This window comes from Dipodomys spectabilis, unplaced genomic scaffold (assembly GCF_019054845.1).
Source record: "Dipodomys spectabilis isolate Male_0828 unplaced genomic scaffold, ASM1905484v1 ptg000017l, whole genome shotgun sequence".
NCBI classification, from domain to species: Eukaryota; Metazoa; Chordata; class Mammalia; order Rodentia; family Heteromyidae; genus Dipodomys; species Dipodomys spectabilis.
In genome coordinates, this window is record NW_024870694.1 from 19,176,334 (window position 1) to 19,197,817 (window position 21,484).

At 46.6% G+C, this 21,484-nt stretch overlaps 1 protein-coding gene across 1 annotated transcript in view; it reads left to right on the forward strand.

Moving 5' to 3' along the window:
* The window catches only part of Dgkg (diacylglycerol kinase gamma), a 206,193-nt gene that overhangs the window by 94,113 nt on the left and 90,596 nt on the right, over positions 1-21,484 (forward strand). The window contains exons 13-19 of the mRNA XM_042667936.1: positions 394-486; positions 3,241-3,300; positions 6,188-6,267; positions 7,410-7,484; positions 9,827-9,912; positions 15,144-15,233; positions 16,559-16,719. Coding sequence (XP_042523870.1) covers positions 394-486; positions 3,241-3,300; positions 6,188-6,267; positions 7,410-7,484; positions 9,827-9,912; positions 15,144-15,233; positions 16,559-16,719 — 645 coding nt within the window. The remainder of the gene's footprint in view (positions 1-393; positions 487-3,240; positions 3,301-6,187; positions 6,268-7,409; positions 7,485-9,826; positions 9,913-15,143; positions 15,234-16,558; positions 16,720-21,484) is intronic.

Below are 21,484 nucleotides of genomic sequence, written 5' to 3' on the forward strand. Positions count from 1 at the left end.
GCTCAAATGGTTAGAGCACTCACTTCAGCAAGCATGAGACCCCAAGTTCAAACCCTAATAGTGCCCTCAGAAAAGGCTTATCCATCGAGATCTTCTTCCTTCTGGTGTGTAAATGGAGGAGCAAAAATCCAAGGGTGTTTTGGAAGGGCCTGGGGCTCAGGACTTCCTTGCTCCAGTAGCCACGGGCAGTTCTTTTTCTCATCTCTCTGTGTATGGCAGACTCGGTACCCCTCAGCACACACCCACATCCACACACCCAGAGATCCTGCCAAAGGCAGCAGCACATCGGGATGTAGGGGGCGTTAGACAGCTGCCTCCCACCCAGCCTCTGGACTCTCCACCTTGTCTTCTTGGTCACTTCCACTCATTCTCTTCTCCATTTTGTCCCTCTAGTTCCACCGCAAATGTGAATTATCAACATTGTGTGATGGTGGAGAACTCAGAGACCATATTTTGCTGCCTACTGCCATATGCCCTGTCACCCGGGTAAGTGCTCTCCCAACCCCAGGTTCCTGGATCAGATTTAAGTGGCATTCAGAACTTCACATCTGTTAGAGGCTTTTCCCAATGTGTGTGTGTGGGGGGGGTGTATATGTGGTGGGGAGGGGGTGTATGTGTATGTGCACGCGCCAGTACTGAGGCTTGAACTCAGGGCCTAGACACTGTCACTTAGCTTTTTCATTCATGGCTGGTACTCTACCAGTTGAACCACATTACTACTTCCAGCTTTTGGTGTGGTTAATTGGAGATCATCTTCATGGACTTCCCTGCCCTGGTTGGCTGTGAACCATAATCCTCAGATCTCAGGCTCCTGAGTAGCAAGAAGTACAGGTACCCAGCAGCCATCCCAACACTTCTTAAGAGTTGTGCTTGGTGTAAGTTGAAATAGATCAGCACTGCACCAGCCAGACTATAAAAGAAATGCAATTTTAGGTAGCAATTCCAAGTGGCCTATCAAGAAAACACATTCATTCTCAGAATTTGCAGCTTGAAGAACCTAACCCCCAACCTTGGCTCCCCCACCCTACCATGCACAATGTCAGGCCTCCCAGCCTCTTCCCTGTTAACCTCTCTCTTATGTCCAAATGGGTCTCCCTCTACTTTGAGGGCTTCCTCTGTGTTTCAGCCCTACTTGGAATAGAAAGAAGCAAAACTAGACTCTCTTTCCCCCATGTAAAATTTCTTCTGCCTCTTTTATATCTACCAAGCACCAACTAAACCCCCTTCTCTTTCCAAGTCCCATTGAGTCCTCATATCTCAGCCTTGACTTGACTAGCTACTTCTTCATTAAAAGAAATAACATTTGTCAGTATCTACTAAATTGGAAATACACCAATTCTGTAACCCAACAATTTTCTTTCTGTTTGTCTATCTGGGAGACACGTACAAGAATATTTAGCTGGGCATTGGTGGCTCATGCCTGTAATCCTAGCCACTCAAGAGGCTGAAATCTGAGGATTGTGGTTCAAAGCAAGCCCAGGCAAGTAATGTCTGTGAGATCCTTATCTCCAATTAAAAAAAAAAAAAAAAAACCAGAAGTGGCGCTGTGGCTCAAGTGGTAGAGCACTCACCTTGAGCTGAAGAGCACAGGGACAGCACTCAAGCCCAGAGTTCAAGCCTCACAACTGACAAAAAAAAAAAAAGAATATTCATAGCAACTTTATTCATAAAAACATCCAAAATCTGGAAGCAATCTAAATGTCATACTGAGAGAGGAAAGTGGAGGCTGTGTAGTATGTAGTATTCATGCAATTGTATTGTGCATTCAATGGGACAGACAAACTATGCTTGGATACAAAAACAGAGATTCTCAAAGATATATTGCTAAACTGCGAGGGGGAAGTCCAGCTCAAAAAATAAAGACATGTTCAGTTATTCCATTTTTATCAAATCCAATTCAAAAACAGGCATCAGAGTCACAGAGGAGTTAGTTACAGTTTGGAGAGGCAGCATTTAAAAGGGTGTAAACATATCTGAAATTCATCCAACTGTACTGTACATGAGATAAACCTTACTAAAGAAAATAATAGCTGGGCGCTGGTGGCTCACGCCTGTAATCCTAGCTACTCAGGAGGCTGAGATCTGAGGATCACGGTTCAAAGCCAGCCCGGGCAGGAGAGACCGTGAGACTCCTATCTCCAATAAACCACCAGAAAACCGGAAGTGGCACTGTAGCTCAAGTGGTAGAGTGCTCGCCTTGAGCTGAAGAGCTGAGGGACAGCGCCCAGGCCCAGAGTTCAAGCCCCACGACCGACAAAAAAAAAAAAGAAAATAATAAACCTTGAAAAAAAAACTAAGATCAACAACATTATCTTGTATCATTAGATTATGCCAGAAAAGTGTAAGAGACTTTACTTCTTAGCCAGGCCTCATGGCTTATATCTATAATCCCAGCTACGGAGGAAGCAGAGATCAGGAATACCCTCATTCAACTCCAGTCCACACACAGAAAAAAGTTAGTAAGGCCCTGTTTCAACCAATAAGCTGGGCTCGGTGGGATGCATCTGTGATACTAGCTACCCTGAGGCCATAAGTAGGAGGATAGCAGTCTGAGGTTCACCCCAGCTAATAATACTAGACCTTTTCTGAAAAAATAATTGAAGCATAAAGGGCTGGAGGCATGGCTCAAGTAAAAGGAAGCCTGTCTACTAATCACACGGCCCTGAATTCAACTCTCAAGACTGGGGGGCAGGGGGGTGGGGTGGGAAGCTTTGCTTCTCAATCAACAAGCTAGATTTCTATCTAATATCAGTACTCCCCACCCTCCTGATCTTGTCTACCTGTCTCAAGGTTAATATCAGAATGAGTAAGGAAGGGATCTAGAATCCTAGAGAAACATAAAAGTGTGTGTTCTTTTTCTGAGATCCCAAGTCCCACTTTGGAACATTCCTCACTTTGTTCTAGCTCTGGGCTCTTTGTTGATATTCACCATTTGTTTTTCATCCAGTCTGATGTTTTATATCAGGCTTTCTTTTTTCCATTCAAAAGATGTCTCTTTTTTGGTGGGTTGTGGGGCTTGAACTAGGGGTCTGGGCACTGTCTTCAGCTCCTCAGCTCAAGGCGAGCGCTCTACCACTTGAGCCACAGTGCCACTTCCGGTTTTCTGGTGGTTAATTGGAGATAAGAGTCTCATGGACTTTCTTGCTCAGGCTGGCTTTGAACATCATTCTCAGATCTCGGCTAGGATTACAAGTGTAGCCACTGGCACCCGGCTGATGTTTTTCTTTTCTCTTCTCACAGGATAGGCAAGGTGGGAAGGCTGAAGGTGGCATGGCGGCCAAGGCCGAACTTGTCATGCAGGTACCTAGTGATCTTCACGTCCAACTGCTTGTTCTAAGTGGGTCCAGGGCTATGGCGGGGAGGACAGGGCTCAGACTCTGAAGAAATGTATCTCAACGTTGGCTTTCTCATCTGATCCATTCTGTCACACAGGAGGACACTTTATTCCTGGCCTCTGGAGTTACCTTTGACCTCCACACTGTAGGCAAGTGGTGAGAAGGGAGATTGGCTGATCCATTGCTGGTCTAATTGGCTGTATCACCTCTTTATGAGCGAGTTACATTAAAACCTCAATGTGCAGACCTCCTAAATGATAACAAAAGTGTGGCACAAAAGCAGACAATGGGTTTTCCAGGATTGCCAGGCTGACACCAGAACATCCTCTGACAAATGATGCTGACCAGATCCCAAAGTTCTTCACCCTCAAATGTGTATTTAAGAACTCATTTTTCACTCAAGGTCCTCGATGGGTATCTTTCCTTTATGCCTTCCTGAAGTTCAAAGGGATGCAGACAAGACAGCAAAGAGTACTAGAGTACTCAAGAGTACTAGAAAAGAAAGTTGAAAACTGGGGCCTAAGCTTCATGGCACTGCTGTACCCTGTGAGTGCTGGACATCCCAATGAGAGCCTGTAGATTTAGTGTTTTGGACATTGAAATAGAACCATGGTAAGGATCTGCAGTAGCAAGACATCTAGAAAGGCAGCAAGTCACATGTAACACACACACACACACACACACACACACACACACACACACACACACACACACACACACACACACAGGTATATCACCTGGTTGGGTTGAGTCTGTCTGACTGAGCAGGGTCCATGCTATAAAGGCTGTTGGATATTTTGAACATCACACTCCCAGACACAGGAGCTAACTCCTCAACCTTCAAGATGCTTCCAAGTGTCATGCAAGCAGATGAAAATAATTCTGAAAAATCCTAACCAATAGCTGGACACACACCTGTAGTGAGAATCATAAATAGGAGAATCAAGATCCAGGCCAGCCCAGGGAAAAAGTCAAAACCTTTTCTCAGAAAATAACAGAAGATGGGGCTGGGAAGATGGCTCAGTGGGCCTTGCATGCATGAGGCCCTGGGTTCGATTCCCCAGCACCACATAAGAAAAAAAGCCAGAAGTGGCGCTATAGCTCAGTGGTAGAGCGCTAGCCTTGAGCTGAAGAGCTGAGGGACAGCGCCCAGGCGCAGAGTTCAGGCCCCACGCCCGGACCCAAAAAAGAAAAAAAGAAATAACGGGAGCACAAAGAGCTAGAGGAATGGCTCAAGTGACTTGAGATCAAACCCCAATGCCACCAAAATAAAATTATAAAAATGCCAAACAAAGTCATTGTACTTTTCGATGTATTGCATGCTGTGCTTGCTGGATTTGTAGTCTGAGATCTAGCAATGAAGGCATTAGATATTGAATATAGAGCAGAATTGTATGTCTGTGTCAGAAGTGACAAGAGTGGATTTTGAGAGCCACCCGTGTGTGGCACCATGAGACCCATCTCCTCCTGACGCAGTTAGAGTCCATTTGGTACTTTCAGACACTTACCACAAAAAAGTAAAAATAGAAAAACAAACTCAAATACAGAAGTTAATTCAAGTGTCTTCATTTCAGTTGTCATGAACAAAGGAACAGGATGGCTTTGTAATTGGGCCCCCAAGGATGAGTTGTTTCTGTTTTATGAAGTGTGGAAGTAAGCGTTTAAAAATATGGAATAGGAGGGCTGGGAAGGTAGCTCAGTGGTAGAGCACTTGCCTTGCATGTCTGAGGCCCTGGGTTCGATTCCTCAGCACCATATAAGCAAAAAGAAAAAAAAGCCAGAAGTGGTGCTGTGGCTCAAGTGGTAGAGCGCTAGCCTTGAGCTGAAGAGCTGAGGGACAGCGCCCAGGCCCAGAGTCCAGGCCCCACGACCGGACCCAAAAAAAAATATATATATATATATATGGAATAGGAAAAGAAACCAGTTTGAATCAATATGTGAGAGAAACTTAAAGACACTCACTCACTGGAAGGTTCCCGCCTGGTTTGGCTGGACTATGGTTGAGATCTGGGAGAAATCAGTAGGTAGCTGTAGAAAAGGGCTACAAATGAGAAGGCCTGGAGAAGGTTCAGGGGTTAGGATTTTATTTTCGGAGCAATGAGGTGTCCTTAGACGTATCTGAGAAGGAGCAGAATGCTTAACATGGTGTCTGGGAAGGACCTACGTGGTGACAGCATACAAGACTCTCCCAGGGAATTATGGGGATCATGACAGCTGCTAGAGAGAAGGAGACATTTCAGGGAAAGATTCACGAGGGCAAGAGTCTTCCCAGGTGACCAGATGACTAGCCGTGCCTTTGACGGAAGCAGGAATCAGGAGAGAGGAGCGGTTTTGGATGATGAGTCAGGTCGGGCGTGAAGACGGGGTGCTGATGCTGAGACACTGAATGGAAGGCACTCACTAGACAGTGAGGTATGGGGGACCAGAGCTCAGGAGGAAAATTAGATCTGGAAATGTTGCTTTGAAAAGTGCCAGAGTGGAAGTGACTGTTGGCTCCAGGAGCGTTCTTTTATTTATGTGTATGACCAGATGGCATACCTTCTGAGTTATGTTCAGTTGTGTCCCTCACAAACTTTGATCTTGTGCTGTGGGCACAATGCCACACCATTGTTGAATGACTTGAAGCTACAGTGTCATCGCCCATCCCTGATCCAAACCCTCATTGCCATTAACCCTCCTCAAAGACCCTCAGAAAACTCAGCCAGTGGACAAAGACCTCCCTCCCCAACCGCCTCTCCTCCATGCCTGGGCCTGCTTTCCATCCACCTCTCCGAAGCTCTCTGAACATCAGCCCTCACTCACCCTTTTGTTGGACAAAGCAGATCTAATTGCTTTTTCTTTTACCTTTGAAGTATAAGATCATCCCTACCCCGGGTACCCACCCCTTGCTGGTCTTGGTGAACCCCAAGAGTGGAGGAAGACAAGGAGAAAGGTATGGTTTCTTCCTCTGACCCCAACAGAGTGCCATCTGGGAGACCCCAGACTCACAGCCAGCACTACCACGAACTGCCCCCAAGTGACTTCATGCCCTGTGACATGAGATAATGATACCTCCTCTCATGAGGTTACTCTGAGGATTAGAATCCATCAGGCACTTGGCCCAGGGCCTGTCACAGAAATCACAGCTAAGGTTCCCAGGTCAGACTGAGTTCTGGGATGCCTGTTCCAGCCTGCCCTCCCAAGGGTTATCTTGGTTTGAGACACATCTGATTAGGATCTCCTAGTCTAGCCCCATCCCTGAGAAGGAAGGGCTGCTGAACAAGAGAGAGAGAGAGAGAAATGGGGGGGGAAAGAGGGAGAGGACAACCAAAGCACATTCTGCCTCCCAGGCCTGTTCAGACTAGGAGTAATGTGAAGACCAGGCAGCAATTTAGAATCCAAGTAGAAAGAGGAGGGAAGAGGAGGTGTTGGAGGAGAAGGTCAAAAAGGAGGAGGACAAAGAAGAGAAATGGAAGAGGAGGAGGAGGAGGAGGAGAAAGAAGACAAGGGATCAAAGTTAAATTAAAAACTCTACCTAATTCAAGGGTCAGGGCATCCCTCCTGAGTGGCTTAATCCCTCCAGGAGCCAAGAACTCACCCCCAGATGTGGTTAGTGCCTCTCAGCCCTGCCAACCCCACCCCCTTGCATGTCCTTGGGTGAAGGTCCACTTCCCAGATGTGCCTTTAGAGCTCTAGACAGTTCATAAAGGCAGAATCACATTGCCCGGACCATACAGAATACACAGGAGGAGGTCTCCATGGCAGAAGAGCCTCTGAATCGCATTTCTGTTCTCTGGGTTTCTCTTCCCTGTCCTCTGCTGGAGGTGATGTTCGTGGGGTGGGGGCTGAAGTCTTAGATCACAGGATGACCTTGGAGCCAGGAAGTGAGTATGAAGAGATACCAAGATGCCCTAGAATGTCAGCCATTTTCTCTCTTAAGTTTAAGTAAATTCTTAGTCCCACAAGTGTTGAGGTCAAGAATTGTTTGCCCTTGTGTAATCTCTCTCTCTCTCTCTCTCTCTCTCTCTCTCTCTCTCTCTCTCTCCTTATTTCCCTCCCTTCTTCCCTCCCTTCCTGTGCCTTTTTTTCCCATAGAATTCTTCGGAAATTCCACTACCTACTCAACCCTAAACAAGTTTTCAACCTGGACAATGGAGGTCCCACTCCAGGGTATGAGACGACAATCTTTACTTTTTATACCTTTCCTCCTCCCCCTGTTTATATCTCTAGTGAAGAAATCTTCCCTTATCATCTTTCTAATCCCTCTCAATTCATCCCTCCTCCCATCTTTCGGTTATGCCTAGAAATACTCAGAACCCACCCCTTACCACTGTTTGAGAAATGGCCTCCTGTGCCTTGCTACTGGAAAAGTTGTTGCTTTTGTAAGAAGGGAAAACTGCCTATACCATTCATTTGGTTGACAAGAAGGGCTGGCTGATGAATTATTATTAGTTATTTATGGGGTCTGCTAGCTGGTACCTTCATGATTTGTCACTAAGGAAGAGAAATAGTGTTCTTATTGTGCTTACCAAAGTATTTGGAAATCTGTAGGGGCTTGGAGTTCTGTTGTTCTGTGCATCTTATTATGGGATTATTCAATTTCTTAGCCTCTCTCTTCCTGCTACGGGCTTGCGATATTTCCCTAGCAGTGAGATTGGAAGTCCCACTGTGGTTTGACTAAAGGTCTGGTGGGAATGGGCTGGTCTCTGCGTGGCTGACATGATGAGACCATCTATGTCATTAGGGATCCAGCGAGCATCCCAATGGAAGGACCAGAAAGATTTAGCTTCCTTCCAGTCAGAGCTAGTATTCTAGCGCCATCTGCTGGCCACTTTCTGCCAGGCTGTTTGCTCTTGCTGGACTGGGCTTTCCTACCTCCTGCTCTGCTTTTCTAAGGTGAACTTGTGAGACTCTTTCCAGGGGCTTGAGAAAGGACTCTAAAAATGGAATCTCTTCCTTACTATGACTGTCTGACACAAACAAGTTATTCGTGACAGTGGCAGTGCAAGACCCAGTTAAAAGGAGAAAAACACGAGTGCAGATTCAGTAGACCTGCCATGACTCTCTGACAAAACTTACTTCCAAACAGAACCCACCTAGACTTGGGCAATTGCTGTCACCATCTCTGTGTCTACCACTTACTGCACGTGAGAAGCAAGTGCCCTTACTGGCTCAATTTTTTTTCTAGGGTATTTTAGTACCTGAATTCAGTCTCTAACAAGTAAGTTATTTTTACCAAGCTCAGGTCTACTTTCAAAAGCACTTAGGAGCCACCAGCAGGGGGCCCATCTGTAACTCAAAGGCTGTGTCTCTGGAGAGAGCCTCCATTCTGAATTCACTTCTGTGGGAAAGCAGAGTTCTTCTGCCAGGGACTGGAAGAGAAGGAATGGTGATTTGCTTGCATGTGTATCCCTTATTTAGAGCCCTAAGCGTCTTCTCAGACCAATGTTAGGATGGTGTATAGGCTGCTAATGCATTAACATATATTAGCAAGACATTAAAATTATTTGCTAACTGGGCATCAGTGGCTCACACCTGTAATCCGAACTACTCAGGAGGCGGAGATCTGAGGATGATGGTTCAAAGCCAGCCAGGCAGCAAAGTCCATGACTCTTATCTCCAATAAACCACTCAGAAAACCTGAAGTGGTGCTGTGGTTCAAGTGGTAGAGCGCTCGCCGTGAGCTGAAGAGCTGAGGGACAGCGCCCAGGCCCAGAGTTGAAGCTACACAACTGACAAAAAAAATATTTATTTATAAATAAATAAATAAAATTACATGTTAAATATACATTTAATATATCACGATTAGTAATTACTACATTAGTACTTGTGATTTTTAGCTGCCATAAACTTCCAGACATTGTTAATACTTCCCTGGTTTGTTGTCTACATTATAATTTAAAGAAATGCAAATTTTCAATTAGCACTTAGAGACCACCAAATGTTTTTTGTTTTGTTTTTGTTTTTTACAAGTCCATGACCTTCGGAATATTAAGCACAGATGGTTGGGAATTAATGGTCCCCAAGTCAAGAGCCTTGCTCTAAAGAGTCAACACTTTTCCAGCAAAAGCAGCTGTGGTCCACTTAGGTCAGGGCCCACTGAAGAGCCAAATGAAATTCCATTAATTCAGTGCTTTGCACTTAAAGGGAGGTCAGAGGGATAAAATAGGCATCCTAAAAGGATGGTTTGTTTATTTCGTGTCAAAATGCACAATTGCGCATTCATCCGTCTGAATAGTAGAGAACTTCTAGATAACTGTTTTCTGTTTGTGTTGGTGTGGGGTCAGATTCTCCTCATAGGAGAATGGCTCCTTGGATTCTGCTCCATAGTCAAGGTCAGTGTGTAGTGACGTAGTGACGTCTGGACTCAGAATGTCACGTGACTCTTTCCCACCCCCAAACAATCTAAGTCGTAACTTACTCCAGAGCACAGGGAGACTGGGACTCAACAAGTATCAAATGTCATCCACAACCTGTAACAAGGCCACTGTGGCCTTTCTTCTTCTTCCTAGACTGAACTTCTTCCATGATACCCCAGACTTCCGTGTTCTAGCCTGCGGGGGAGATGGGACAGTTGGCTGGATTTTGGATTGCATTGGTAAGAATGGGTTGGGAGGGCTTTTACTGGTTATTTCTATTAAATATACTTAAAATCAGCAGAAGGCAGTAAAAGAAATGGAACATATCTGTATCATCTTTGTATCCACCTTTGGACTGATGTTTGACTACCTATCTGCTTTGGGTAGAAAAATAAAGAAAGATTCCTATGAATATGGACATCATCAGTTAGTGTCAGGCCTGGCCTCACAAGCATACCTGTTGTGGGCAGATTAGATTTGAGAGCAGGACTCCAGTCACAGGCTGATGGTGAATGAAGACTGGACAGGAAAGTCTAGATGCATAGCCCAGGGAAGTTCACCAGAACCTGAGTCTAGAGACCATATCTGCAAACAACAGATGAGTTCAGGCAAAGAAAGTTCATTCTGGGCTGTGTCTGTACATGTAGATCAAAACAGCAGTGGGAAGGGACTGGGAAGGTGGCTCGGTGGTAGAGCACTTGCCTTGCATGCAGGAGGCCCTGGGTTCGATTCCTCAGCACCACATAAGCAAAAAGTAAAAAAAAAGCCAGAAGTGGTGCTGTGGCTCAAGTGGTAGAGCGCCCAGGGAGGAGCTGAAGGACAGCACCCAGGCCCAGGGTTCAGGCCCTACAACCGGACCCAAAATAAAACAGCAGTGAGGAGATTGGTCCAAGCTGGGAGTCTGGACCCTGAATTCTTGCCTAGACCTTCCTGGATCTATGGGGCTTTACACATCACTCCCTGAAAGTAAGAGAGAGCACCTGTGAACTTCCAGGATGAGGGCATATTCCAGACCTAACCCTGCATAACCCAGATAAACACTGTGGAATTTACGGGCATCACAGCACTGGTAGAGCAGGCATCACAGTTAGATAGGGCAGAGTCTAAGCCCTAGGCTGCTACCAATTTTTGTCGTTCATCCTGCCAACACTTCTGGTGCACCTCTACGTGCCAAGCCCTCCGCTGCACACTAGAGATGCTGCAGTGAACAAAATGGCACACCCAAAAAAATCCCAGCCTCATGGAACCTAGAGTCAAGAACCAGGCAACCAAAAATGATGTAGACTGTCAGAGTAGTTAACAAAAATAACAATAATAATAGGGAAGGCAGCAAAACAGAGCAGAGGTGGGGTTACAATCTCAAACTGAGTAGCTAGGGAAAAACCTCACAGAAAGAAATTACATGGAGACTTAAAAGTTGGATTGAGTTCTCTAGATGCCTGAAGCAGGAGGAGTCTAGGCAGAGGGAGCAACATGTGCAAAGGCCCTGAGGTATAAACAGGCTGAGCTGTTGAAGGCAGGCCAGAGTAGCCTAAGCAGAGGACATGGCCAAAATGAAAGGTCAGGGTCAGGTGGACAAGTGGGACATGACATACAGCATGGCTTTGCGAGTAGGAGAGTCCTACGAGGGTAGGTGATTTTGAGCAAAGAGGAATGTGACAAATTAAGGGACCGGGGCAGAGCACGGGACCATTTCAGAGGCTACTATAGTGACCCTGGCAATAGGTGGCCAGAACCTGGCCACAGGAGACCTGGAAAGTGCTGAAAGGTAGCTAGAGGTGGAACCTACAGGGTTTGTTGACAGATTGGATATGGGAGATGAATGAGAGGGGTCAGAGATAAGCCAGGCTTAGACCCAGAGCCAGGCAGAGGAGGCCAGGCATGGGTGACTGTAAGTGGACCCCCTGGAGGGGAGCAGGTGCACCTACCACGGGCTGCTTCCCCCACCCCTCCCTCCAGCTTTGGTTTCCATGGACACGGGCTGCTGAACAGCCACCCCCGCTCTGCTGTCACCTAGACTGGAGTTGTTGGTGGGAGGAGGGCGGAGTCTTCTGGGAGTAGGGGAGAGAAAGGCTGATCGGCAGAGGTCTGCTCTCCATCATGAGGGAGAAAGCAAGCTGAGGGGGGGGGGGGGGAGTTTGCCAGAACTCATCTGCACAGACACAGGTGACAGAAGCTGCTCAAAACAGAGAGAAGATTGTGTAACGTGGAAGAAAGGTTAGGGCTTTTATCCACGAGGGAAAAGATTAACTACACAGAGCATTCCTTCAGTCACTCAACATATACTCAGCCCTTCATGGTCCCCATCATCCCAGTGGTCCTCTCTCTGACCTTGCCCAACTCCACCCCCCACCACCAACCACAGTGCTCCTTCCTGAACGTTGGTGGGTTTGTGATAAACATTCATAAGACATATCCCATTCCTCTGTGTGTGTGTGTGTGTGTGTGTGTGTGTGTGTGTGTGTGTGTGTGTACTGTAACACACCCAGGACCTCGCGCTCTTCCTCAGCTTTTTCAGTCAAGGCTGATGTTCTCTCGCTTGACCCACACGGCTACTGCTAGTTGATTGGAGATAGCCGTTTCACAGGCTTTTCTACCTAGACTGGCTTCAGAGCAGGAGCCTCAGATCTCAGCCTTCTGAGTTAGCTAGGGTTACCTGGCCTCCATTCCTCTTATACTAGAGACAAAGGCCCTCCAAATGATCCGCAGGGCCCTGGGTGCTCACTGGCTCCTCTGCCCTCCCATCATTTCCTCTGAGGCCCTCAGCAGTCCAGCCACTCTGCCCTGCGGTCAGCCCCTGGAGCACACCGCGTGCCTCTCCACCTAAGGGCCCTACCCACGCGGATCCACCTGCCTGCATCCCCACCCACCCCACCCCCACTTCCTGCCTTTGCTCTGTTAGTTTCCACTTCAGACCTCAGCTAAAGGGGGAGCTTCCTCTGGGGGCAGCCCCTACATCCCTGCTAGCCTTGAATCCCTCGTATTAGGACGGTGCTCCTTTCCTTTCTGATAGGAATATGGAGGTACACCTTCTTTCCATGAGATCTCACACGATCGGTCCCCCCCTGCATTGTAGACACCCTCAGAGCCTGAGCCAGGATGTTGTTTTTGTTGTTGTCCATCCTCAAAGGCTGTGCATGACCCAGCCTCTGGCATTTGTTAAGCCATGTGGAGATGGCGTGGTGAGTGAGGCACATTCCCCCAGGAGTTAACAGCCTGTTCATGGAACAAACAAGTTGATCATTATAGGAGAGTATGATGAGACTCCAGGTGCTAAGAAAACCCTGGCAAAGCAGCAGGCCCAGACTGGAGCGACCTGGGGACATCTCCTAGAAGCAGCTTCGAAGCTAAGCAGAGAAGATCTCTGTGATTTAGGGAGTTGAAAACCCTTGTGGATGGTTAGCTTATGGAGTGGAGGATCAGGCCGGGGGAAGGCAGAGTCTGGATCCTGGGCCTGTGTGTGTGTGTGTTAAATGGTAATAGGAAGCTGCCACCGAGGTTGAGGAGTGTGCGTCCATGATGGGGCTGTGACCCTGTGTGTGGAAATGTGCAGAGCACACAGGAGAGCAGAACTGGAGAGAAAGATCAGAGGAGAAGGAATCATGCTTGCACTCAGGTGCTGCTGTGGGGGCGGAGAGAGGAGAGGAGACTGTTCGAAATCTATTTAGGAAACAGCATGAGGAAGTGATGTGTAAATGGATGAGCGTGAGGAAGAGGCAACGCTGAGCATAATGTACTGGTTTCTGGGCTCAACCATCCTGAGGATGGTTGGCCTGCTACTGTGGGGACCATAGAAGGGACAGGCATAAGAAAACAAGAGCCTTCCAGCAAAAAGAATAGCATGTGCAAAGACAGGGAGGTAGAACATCGAATCACATGAGCTGGGAACAGTGAGAGAATCGGGCCTTGCTTCATCTTCTGCCTCAACCCTTCCAGTGTTTATCTCAGCCCTCAGCTTCCCTGAGCTCAGCCATTTCAAGCACCCGTCAGACAACCTGAAGGACCTATAAGTGCCTATTTTGCCCCGGGTAACTTTAGCTTGAGTCTCAACTTCTGATTCCTGCAACTCCTTGTAGCCCTGTCACTTTGCTGACTTCCAGAGGCCCCATGGACTCAGAACCCAATGAGTGCCTGTGCTGCCCCCCTCAACCTTCCCTGCCCAGCCACTATGCTGCTGCAGATTTGTAGCCAGATGAAAATAGGCTCTGCTGGGCTTACTCTCATGGCTGTGTCCAATAACCCCTTCAACTCTCAGTGGAGGAAAGAGAAGGAATCTGCGTACTTGCCATTCTGAAAAGTAGTAGAAATAGAAGCTAGGTCTGTGGGTGCCAATAACACCTGGAGGGTTTGCTCGGGTTTTTCACAATGTTATCTTTTGACATTGTAAGACGGAAATCTTTTTCGTTTGTTTGTTGTACCCAAAGAAAGAACTGGAGCTTAAACTCAGGGTCTTGCACTCTTGCTTAGCTTTTTTGGCTGAAAGCTAATGCGCCTGGGCTAACTTTAGACCATGATCCTGAGATCTCAGCCTCCTGAGTAGCTAGTTTTAGACCTGATCCACAAACACCTGGTTTTAACCTTTTAAATCTGAATGGGTTTACTTGAGCATTTTCAGGTTTCCAAATGCCCCCACTATTCCTTAGTGTTCTTTGTTGGTTTTTTTCTTTTTTTCTTTTTGTTCTTTGTTGGTTTTTTTTAACTAATCTATACATCACCAAAGCTCCTGAGAAGAGGAGGGAAATAGACTTGAAGCCACAGAGATCTGGGTTGAATACTAGTTCTGGAATTACTTTCTCTTAGTGAATCCCCATTTCTGTGCGTGCGTGCGTGCGTGCGTGCGTGCTTGCTTGCACTGGTCCTGGAGCTTGTACTCAGGGTTTGAGTTATTGTCCCTTAGCCTTTTTACTCAAGACTAATGCTTCACCACTTGAACCACAACTCCATTTCCAACTTTTTTGGTGCTTAATTGGAGATAAAGGGTCTCACAGATTTCCCTGCCCAGGGTTGGCTTCAAACTGCAATCCTCAGAGCTCATCTTTCTGAGCAGCTAGGATTACAGGTGTGAGCCACCAGTTCCCAGCTCTCTATTTCTTCATCTACAAGCAGAAGGATCATAATTTGCAGTGATTTAAGAGATAAATGAGCCATATGCCAGTAATCACTAAGGGTTAAAAACCACACAAACGTATGTGTATGAGATGTGTGCTGCCACTTTGAAGAGCAGAATTAGAAGGATATTTGGATAAACAGGTGCAAGTTCCAAGGAGACAGATTTCGTTCACTGTGGAGTAGAAACTGACAGAGCTGGCATAGTTCACAGTGGTTAATCCACTACAGATGGAATAGATACTCTCCACCATGGGGGTATTCAAACAAAGAATGAGCTGGAGATGTTTGAGCAACAGATCAGGGATTACAAAATAACTCAAAAATGCTGTAATCCCATGCCATATGGTTCTGTGAGTTGCAGATAAGGCCAACTTTGCAAAGCATCCACCAGTGGCTGTCCTGCCTCTTGGAACAGGAAATGACCTTGCCCGATGTCTTCGCTGGGGAGGAGGTGAGTCTGCATGCTACTGACCTTCCCTGGGGACTGGTGTAATAATTTACAGGGATAATCTACAAAGTTCACTTACAGGCGGGTGTAAGAACACACACACACATGCGTGCACACATACACGCTTACACGCACTGGTACTGGGGCTTGAACTTAGTGTCTGGGTATTGTCCTTAGCTGTTTTGCTCAAAGCTGGCACTCTACCACTTGAGCCACTGCTCTACTTCTAGCTTTTGGGTGGCTAATTAGCAGTAAGAGTCTCACAGATTTTTCTGCTTGGGCTAGCTGTGATGCTCAGATCTCAGCCTCTTGAGTATCCAGAATTCCAGGCATGAGCCACTGGTGCCGGGCTAGTACTTACCTTCTTCATGTAGAATATTCCAGAGTAATTCTCAATGGCATTCATATGTAATCTATGACCCTTCTTCTGGGATCCAGAAGCCCTGTGCTCATCCCTCCCCATATTTACCATCCTCTGGAAACTGAGCTTAGAGCCTGACTCCCCACTATAGGATATGGTCAACTTTAGGGAAAAGACTCATTTGTCCTCTCCCCAGTGTTCACCCCATAGAAGTTCACTTAGATGGTTTTAGCATGAAATTCCACCTCCCTTAAATTTACGATGTGAATTAGGATTCGGAAGACAGACTGAAATGTCACACTGCCAGCTACTGGGGGCATCTAGAAGATTCCAGGTCCCCAGTGCCTTGAGCTCTCCTTCTGAAATTTCCCTTAAAGCAGTAATTATCTTACAGAACAAGGAGCTAAAGAGAGCTTTGGGAATGGCGGCAGCCGGGGGGCACTGGGCATGCGTCGGAGAGTGAGGTTCATCTCAGCACAGAGCAGACAGATCCATCTGGCAAGCAAAAGAGGGGCTGGAACTCCAGATGGCTGATCAGTTCATTGAGTGATTCAAGACCAGGCTGAGTGGTATCATTGTTAAGAGAATTAGTTCTTGCATGGAGAGCTGGAACAAGAAGCAGGAGCCAGCCTTAGGAGCCATTTTCACATTTGGCCTACAATACTCTTTTCTGGACTTAACAGTTATTTCCCACACACAGTTAAGCATACATTCAACCCATCAATTCTGTAGGGCCTGTGTTAGCTCTACAGGCCTTCCCATCTTTAGACAATACCCACTCACCTGCTGTTAAGTTTCCCATCCTCAGCTCTTCCTAATCCCTATTATCACCCCCTTCTCCGTAGGTCAGGGAACCCGTGTCTCCAGTCCAGAGACATACTATAGATTCTCTAGCCACAGATGCTCCAGCCTGTCCTGACACTTAGCCTTGTTGTTCTCCTGACAAACGCAATACCATCCTCCGTAGGTTATGAAGGAGGAAGTCTGACAAAAATCCTGAAGGACATCGAACAGAGCCCCTTGGTGATGCTAGACCGCTGGTATCTAGAAGTGATCCCCAGAGAGGAAGTGGAGAATGGGGACCAGGTCCCATATAGCATCATGAACAACTATTTCTCCATTGGCGTGGTGAGTTGGTCAGTGGTGCCCCTTGTGTGCTCTGATGCCCGTTTTCATCCTACCTGCCCCCAGCCCTGACTTGGCTCTGAGCATCCTTGAATCTGGCATGAGTGTGATCACCCTAACTGTACACCTTCTTGACCCCTTGATCATGGAGGAAATTCTTCCTGCTACAATTTTAACAAACACAAGACGAGACTGGAAATGTGTTGAATGATATTTACCCTTGTGTTATGTAAAGCACTAAAAGAAAAACAAAACTAAGAAGTAATCAAGGTGTAAGGTTCAGGAGAAACTGATTTGTTTTGCCATGCTTGTGATTGAAGAAGCCAACCCAGGGCCTAGGCACATAAGAGCTCTACCCCTGAGCTCCTTTCTCTACCCAGAGTTCTGGTTCTCAAAGGGCACTGTGTGGTCCCACCTGACTTTGCAGGCTTAGCATTCCTAATTTCTTTCTTCCTGTTATCTCTCCTCTTCTTAGTCCTTCGCCACATAATCAAAGTGCTTCATTCAACTCTGAGGAGCTATATTACATTGAAGGAATGGTTCAATGTGCCTGACTCACCACTCCCAACACACCAGTCCACACACGTGCGCGCGCACGTGTGTGTGTGTGTGTGTGTGTGTGCATGCACACACACATACACACAGCACAAGGCCAGAGCTGTGTTCCTATGACATCCTCACTCCAGCAAGTGTAGCTCAGTTAGTTTATCTCAGTAAATTCAGCCTCTGGTCCCAAAAGGACTGAACAGATTGTACTTTCCAGACTGATGGAAACTGGATAAGTGAAAAAAAATCAATCGTGGCCATAAATCAATCTGGGTTTGGAAAAGTAGTGCCACAAAGAGCTACAAAGGTGTATTGAGCATCTACTGTGTGTTCTCCACTCTGGCAGGTTTTGTATATTCTAGTCCTCACGGCAATCCTACAGACATTTTACAGAAGAGATTAATGATTCATACATGTAGAATGAGAACAGGAAAAGCTTCTCTCCTACCTTGGACGCAGGGTCCTTGCTGTCTACTTCCTAGCACAAGACTAGCGGGATACTGGTAGCTCATGCCTGTAATCCTAGCTACTCAGAAGGCTGAGATCTAAGGATCGTGGTTCAAAGCCAGCCCGGGCAGGAAAGTCTGTGAGACTCTTATCTCCAATGAACCACCAGAAAACTGGAAGTGGCGCTGTGGCTCAAGTGGTAGAGTGCTCGCTTTGAGCTGAAGAGCTGAGAGACAGTGCTCAGGCCCAGAGTTCAAGCCCCATGACCGACAAAAAAAAAAAAAGACTGTGCTCATGGATCCCTGCTTCCCCAAATGTTGGGACACTTGCACCTGTAGACCATCCTCATCTGTGCCTCTTTGGAGAATGGTAGTGGTTAAAGAAGAAAGGAAGAGAAGGAGGAAGGGAGAGAGGAAGGAAGGAAGGGAAAGAGGGAAAGAAGGAAGGAAGGAAGGAGGGAGGGGGGGGAGGGAGGGAGGGAGGGAGGGAGGGAGGAGGGAACAATGAATCATTCCCTATATTTACACAAGAATCATACTTTATATTTACAGGAAGTTTGAAAATTACTGTATTTCTAGGTTTTTGGTGTTTTTAAAAACTACTTTTGACTACATTGAAGGCATTTATAATCTCTATTTTCTGTGGGAGTGAACAGTGACTCAGATTAAGGCACCTGCCTTACTTGTGTTCTTTTTCTTTCTTTTTTTTTGGGTCCGGTCGTGGGGCCTGAACTCTGGGCCTGGACACTGTCCCTCAGCTCTTCAGCTCAAGGCTAGTGCTCTATCTCTTGAGCCACAACGCCACTTCCGGCTTTTTTCTTTTTGCTTATGTGGTGCTGAGGAATTGAACCCAGGGCCTCATGCATGCAAGGCAAACGCTCTACCACTGAGCCACCTTCCCAGCCCCTTGTGTTCTTTTTCTATGGCTGCAACAGAAGACAGAAACATTCCTAGGCCCCAGTCGGGTTCTGAGAGTGTGAAGGTGACAGATTTTGAACAAGTTCTGTGGTTCCTCTGCTCTGAGCTGGTTTAGCCTCCCACACCTTCAGCCTCCATGGAGGGAGGGTACATCTTTCCCAAGCTCTCCTTTGGGGCCGCTTCCATTGACTTCTGCAGACCCACCCCTCTTCTTGCTGTAAGGCCATCCTCTCTTTGGTCTCTTCCCAGCTTTGTTTTCCCAGCAGGAGCGCTGTATCTTTGAACTCCTGCCAATCAGAAGTCACTGATGCCTTGGTGCTCAGGGGACTCCTGAAGCATGGGCTTCATTGTTGATTTTGCCAGACTTCATGTCCTTTTTCCTGTAGTAACCAGAGTATGTAACTCACTAGCATTTACTGAAGACCTATAACACACCTATAACACACCCCATTGGTAGATATAATCAGTCTGCATTTGTGTTTTGGAAGAGGGAATGGAAGCTTAGAGATCTACTGAAGGAGTCCAGATAAGGGTCGGAGCCCTTGGTGTTGAGTCGATGAACTGACTGTAGCCTCTGCACCACCCCCTCCATCTTCACACTACTGAAAACAACACGGTGGGGAGGGCTCAAAATATAGTGTATGATGGCTCACCAACACTCCTTATCAGAAATGGAAATTCCACCCCCTCACCACATACTGATTCACATTCTGACTCAGGAGATCTGGGCAGGATCTGGAAATTTGCAGAGTGTGTGTGTGTGTGTGTGTGTGTGTGTGTGTGTGTGTGTGTGTGTGTGCATGCATGCATGTGCACCAGCACTAGAATTTAAACTCAAAGCCTGTACATTGTCTCTTGGCTTTAACTCTCAAGGCTAGCACTCTACCACACTCTACCACAGCTCCACTTTTGGTTTTTGGGTGGTTAATTGGAGATAAGAATCTCATGGACTTTTCCTGTCTGGGCTGGCTTCGAACCGTGTTCCTCAGATCTCAGCCTCCTGAGTAGCTAAGATTATGAGCATGAGCCTTTAGCACTTGGTAGAAATTGAATTTTGAATGATTGTTAAGACCATTCTGATGCAAACAGTGATAAGCATGTCCTCTGGAAGACTACCAATCAGACATGACTGGGGCCCAGGTGCTCAGGGAACTCTTGGACATGGGCATCCATCATCAGTTTTTGCCTTTTCTTTGCCTTTTCTGAAGAACTTGGAATGCTTCCATTGATACAGTTCATTAGAGTAAAGAAGAATGGTCAGCTGGGCACTGGTGGCTCATGCCTGTAATCATAGCTACTCTGGAGGCTAAGATCTGAGGATTGCTGTTCAAAGCCAGCCCTGGTAGAAAAGTTCGTGAGACTCTTATCTCCAATAAGCCACTAGAAAACCAGAAGTGGTGCTGTAGCTCAAACGGTAGAGCACTCGCCTTGAGCTGAAGAGTGCAGAGACAGCACCCAGGCCCAGAGTTCCAGCCCCACAACCAACAAAAAAGAAAGAAAGAAAGAAAGAAGAATGGTCAATGAAAGTGGCTCTTTGGACACAGAAATCAGAACTGAAATAAATGAAAGTGAAGGGAGCTAGGGAGATGTAGACCTGTAAACAACCAGCCAGGGGTAGGAACTGCTCAGTAGCAGACCTGGCTAGCCTGCATGGGAATGCGCCAGTGGCAGGTCACAACCAGGGTTTCCTTCAGAATCTTTAGCACCAACCTTCCCTGTCTTACTTAATACACTCAGCTCTGCCTCACCAAAGTGATAAAAAAAATTCCCAACATCTGTCTGCCTCTGTGGAATGCCCTTCATGAGACTTTTACCGTTTCAGTATTTGATGGACAATACCCCTCAATTAGCTGAGTATCAAATCCAAGAGCTAAAAATCAAGATTCCAATTCATTCTTGCAGTGGAAGACAAGGAGGGAAAGAGAATGGTCAGTTAATAGCTCCCCAAGGAAATACTTATAAACAGATTCCCCATTGCCCTCGGTGGTCAGGAATCATGTGTGTTCTTTGTCTATCTCAGGCTGACTTAAAATATTACAATCTAGTCACCTTTCAAGCTATGAAGAACTTCACAATATCCTCCTGCTTTTCTTTCCCATCTACCCTTAGCTTGTGCATATTTAATATGATATTGCAGATGAGTTGAGAAACTAGGACTGTTTTTATCTCATTGGTGTGCCCTTAGCTTTCTCTCAATAAAATGTTTGCAGGTGTTGTGTGCTTGCTCTTTAAAAGGTGGAAAGAAAACCTTGAGAAAACAAGTAACCAAAATGGCAACCCTGCCAGAGTCTGGGGCTGACATTTGCAGAAGGTCTTGCTCCCTGTTTGACTTCCTCACCTTTGTAAGAAAGGAAGGAGATGTGTAAACCCACCCAGTTCTACCTCCTTACAATGATTAAATAAAGTCAGATTACTGTAGCAAAGAGATCTCTGCAAAGTCTTTGCCACTTCCTGAAGAGCTTGGGATGCCTCCATTGACACTAAGTAGCCGCCAACTTGGAATTTATACAGACCATGGCAGTGACACCTCTATGATGCCCCTGCATGCTGTAGATCAGAATTTGTCCTGATGAGTTCACTTAAGCCCTTTGGTGCCAACAGAACCTGTTCAATGGATAGAGGGTTAAATAAGACAGACTGTCCTGGGCTATCCACAGAGTGACTATGGCCTAACTGCCACCACATCCCCAACCATGTGCCAGCTTCCCAGCCCTGAAGACTTAAGATACTCAGCCTTATCATTCCTTCTCACTGAGAATATCCACTGTCAAGAGATTTGAAACATAGTCATCCAAGACATCACTTCCTTTGACTTCTCTGGCTTCTTCCTCCCTGCTCTGTATTTTTAGATGAGCACA